This window comes from Leiobunum rupestre, chromosome 7, assembly GCF_980474605.1.
Source record: "Leiobunum rupestre chromosome 7, qqLeiRupe1.1.hap1, whole genome shotgun sequence".
In the NCBI taxonomy this organism is placed as follows: Eukaryota; Metazoa; Arthropoda; class Arachnida; order Opiliones; family Sclerosomatidae; genus Leiobunum; species Leiobunum rupestre.
The window spans coordinates 535,356-539,620 of record NC_143390.1 but is presented as its reverse complement, the minus strand read 5'-3'; the positions used below and the strand labels follow the sequence as shown (position 1 = coordinate 539,620).

The following is a 4,265-nucleotide window of genomic DNA, read 5'->3' as shown; positions in this document are numbered from 1 at the left end:
TCCGGTTTTCTTCGCAGTTTTTGATACCTTATGGTACCACCACATATAATGTCGTACCTCCCTACAAGAGACATCGAACTGCCACATTTATTACATTCCGCGTAACTCGCGTTTACCTTTTTTTCATGAAGCCATTCTATTTTTCCAAATTTCGAGCGACATTAATGATCGATTTCGCAGGAATGAATTAAATCGGCCTCTTGTAGATAATCGCCACAAAGAAGTCTCAAACTCCAATAACGTCATTCCGATTTTAACTACACCAACTGGTTAAGTAAAATAATCGATTCCCAAACACGCTTGTTTCCTGCATCAGTAAAATCAAAACTAAAACTAAACGTCGTTAGGTCTAGGGGCGCATGCCACGTGCACAATTATTTATAGAATAACTATATCTCCTAAACTATTAATTTCCGCAAAATAATTTTAACGGGAATAACGGCCATATAATCCTTGTTAAAATTCTAAGTTAAATTCTAAGTTATTAAACTACAAAAACAAATTTAAAGAAGGGGTGATATAAATAAGCTAGTGGTGGTTTTTACTTTGTGAGTAATTACACATAAATGTTACAAATAATAATATAATATAATAAATAAATACAACTCTATTAATTTCTTCAGGGAGGATGCAAGCTATCTGATTTTTATGATTCGTGGTCAGAATTAGTGTGCAACTCGTTGGAGAAATGCAACAAAACGTAAAGCTTGAATTAAAAACACTCATGATTTATTTATTTACTCCCGAAAAAAGATAAATGTAAATTAATTATTTTTGCTAGAGTTATTTTAGATTGGATTGAATGGTTTGATTTTCGTTGGGAAACAATGAAGGATTCTTTAGAAAACAAGGTAAAATGTTTTTTTAAATCTAATTTCGATAAATTAGCTGTATATATAGGCCTAGCACATTTTTACGTTAGGAGTGCCCAAACGCGCCATCATAAGGAAAGGGAGATTTCGACCATCAAAATGGCGATCTTTTAAATTTGGAAATTTGCTCGTTTCCTTTATAATTGGTAATAGTAAAAGAACTTAGTCTGCATCATATTATACGGCTTTAACTACTTCTGCATTTAATAACATCGTAAACTTTTATATTTTGAAAAATTAATTAGGCTAGTCGTTTCATTCTTTTCTTAAATCTGTTTTGTCAGTGGAAAAATTAAGTCGATACACAAATGCGGGTGAACTATCAGTGGCGTAAGTAGAGAGGGGACGCATTTTCCCAAATTTCAGTGGTGCAATTTTTTTAAATACGCCACAGGGTTAAGGTGTTCATTTAAGAGCATATTTAGAATAACCAGGATGGAGAAAGTGTTATTTTAAAATTTGTGCGCAACAGAAGTGGAAACTAGGATTTCCATCAGTTTAGGTCGGGTTTAAACCTGAAATTATCGGCCCTCCTTTCTTGAGTTTTTTTACTCGGTTTTTGACTTCGAACTTTCATAGTTTGCAGCAAGTGAGGGCTTCACAGAAACCACTTATATGCTTTTCGGTTTAACACAAAAGAGAGTCCGTAAAGTATCGACGAATAGCTTCTCGTATTTCTGTAAAAAATACTTAATCTCCTAGAAACGCTGCTGACGAGCATAAAGTAAATGTGAACCTTTTCTTGTTTTATCTGAATTTTTTTCAATCGAAAAGATGTTTATTGTAATTAACTAATGAAATTGTACGCTAAACCTGAGTCATAAGAGGCAAACGTTTTAAATTAATTAGATTAGTAACTGAATAGTTACCCCACGCATTCCAAATATAAGGCAGTTATTTAGTCCCCGTTCACAAGCTTTGGGAAATTCAACCAATTGGGCATAATAAAGTTGCTTTAAGACATTTTTTTTTCTTTTCCTAATTCCAAATACCTGACATGGTTATTAATCTTAGTCAATTTTATTCATAATTCAATTTTATTTTACCTGACTTTGGTCTTTCACCTCTTTGCTTCCGTTATCTATTTTCCGGCTTGTCTCGGCTTTCAAATTTTTTTCTCGACTCTCACCCCTTTGCTTTCCTTATCTCATCTCTTGAGTTCCTTGCGCCCGTCCCGACCTTTATACTTTTTTAACGGGTTAGTGTGAAAGAACAGGACTTCGTAGAAGGGGAGGTTTATTTTGGATTTTTAAGTAGTTCAGGACTTTTTGCTACGTGTGTTACGTTTTTGCTACAGCATTTACCTTTCTTACGTGCAAATCAGATCTAATTCATTAATACTAAGACCCCGGGCAAAGCCGGGTATTAAAGCTAGTAAATTAATAAATAAAAGGACAAATTTTAAGACTTATAGTTATAGATTGCCCTTGATTTAAATTTTTTTGATTTATACTTAGAAGTTTAAAGAGCGAAAATAACCAAAAATTGACTGACTTGCTGTAAAAAACCTATCAAAACTAAACATGACAAGAATTTCCCTTTTTGTAGGGTTTCGACATATTACTATTCGGATTTAAAATCACTTACGAGAATCATCAGGATATGAATGTCTCACGTGGATATCTGCTCGAAGAATATAAAGTTGTGACCAAGAATCCCAAAGAAATCGAAAAGCAGAGTGGAAGTTATATTCTCATATCGGACTGGAGAGTGAGTATAATACAATTAGCCGGTTCAGGGAAACTAACATTAAGAGCGAAACCCAGTAGAAATTCAATTTTAACGGTTTAAGTAATGCCAAGAATGAACTTATTTATACTTAAGGATAATGACTATGTTGAAGCGATTTTTTTCTTTGCTCCCAATACTTTTAACGCTCGAAGAGTAACCTCCTTTCTTCTAAAAATTCAAATCATTGGTTCCCTTAAATTGATGTCTTCTAATGAGAGTGAAGCAGCCTCCGGTGACGTCTACTCTCCTCCCCTACTGACGGCGGGAAATTTAATCCAGAGTGCCAGCCGATCGTCATAGTCAGTCTCCATAAGTATAAAGTAATGGAGGTACGCTGGCTCGAGAACATCAATTTCTAAAGAATTTAATCGAAATTTTCTCCAATCGAGACAGCAGCGTAAACCAGGGGTTTCTCGCACTAATCCTCCTATCTCTCGACAACAAATACTCTCCGTCGCTGTAGGCATTGGCCTGCAATAACCGCAAGTACACCTAAAAGAAATTGTTTATGCTTAAATTAGTATAATGATTCGTGAAAACTATTCAGAATTAATTTTTACCAATTGGTATTTACAATACGTTCATTATTTCCCGCTACTACTGGCTGTTCATTTTGATCTTCACTATCATCTTCATTTGCAAAATACTCGGGGTGGTCAACAAGTAGAGGCTCAAAGTTATACGGAACGGCCCCAAGATTCTCCAATTCTTCAGCCATAATTTCCATCTGGACCCTTTCTAAATTTAACTAACTGTAAGTTTCATAAACCAAAATAAGTCTTGGCCTTGTATATTATAAATCGTGGTGAAAATGATTGTTTACTTTATCATCGCGTAGAAGTCCTAAATTCTTGCCTTGGAACTAAACTAATTCCGTAGGTTTATAGACAAATCCTAGTTTTTGTGTGTATAAATTATTCGAGATACTATAAAGGTCTCCGTGGTGCTCTTAGATGTAATAGTAACGTTTAGGGAATTTTATTTCTAATGGTCAGAGAAAACTATATTATACTACTAACCGATAGAGACCTCAAATTATACCGATATGGAGATCGGGTCTCTTAAAAAAGTGTTCTCGATTTGGATAAAAGTAAACAAAAGCGATACCGTTTTTTCTTTTGTACATGTAGATAATACATTAGCAAAAAACAATTTCAAATTGTTTTAAATTTATCCAGTCGTGAATTTTTTTCGTAAAGGAATTCGCCTATTGTTTATTTAAGATTTGGATGTATTTATACTTAAAATACGTTTTTGAAGGTTTGAGTTCGTTAAAAGAAAAAAAAGCTGCCTTAGACCTTTATTCCGTAAATAACTATTTCTTAAAAAACATAAATCTTAAAACATATAAACAACATTTTCTTTATGAAAAGCGAAATATTATTCAGATAAGTAATTGTTTTAAAATATAAATTTTAAAGAAATGCATTTATTTATTAGTAAACGAAATCTATTTTCTTCAAAAAAAAACAATCGTAATTTGGATATAGTAAGCCTTATCTATTGGGTAAAAGTTGTAGGAATTCCGAGCACTAAGCGTGCGCCTAAATTATCTCTCCCATTGGTTGCTGTTATAAAAGTTGAAAGAAGCTTCTCATTGTTCGCTCGTACAGCCGCGGAATACACAAATTTCCGATAACTTTTTGGGTCGACGAGTTAGGC

The 4,265-nt window shown here is 33.7% G+C and overlaps 1 protein-coding gene across 1 annotated transcript; it reads right to left on the bottom strand.

The window, feature by feature from the left end:
* Nucleotides 1–2,842: 2,842 nt before the first annotated feature.
* On the bottom strand, nucleotides 2,843–3,321 carry LOC149933843 (uncharacterized). The gene is made up of 2 exons (XM_090180812.1): nucleotides 3,164–3,321; nucleotides 2,843–3,095 (listed from the first exon to the last, which is right to left on the bottom strand). Exons 1-2 carry the CDS (start codon nucleotides 3,319–3,321, stop codon nucleotides 2,843–2,845), a joined length of 411 nt encoding a protein of 136 aa, XP_090036938.1.
* Nucleotides 3,322–4,265: the final 944 nt, after the last annotated feature.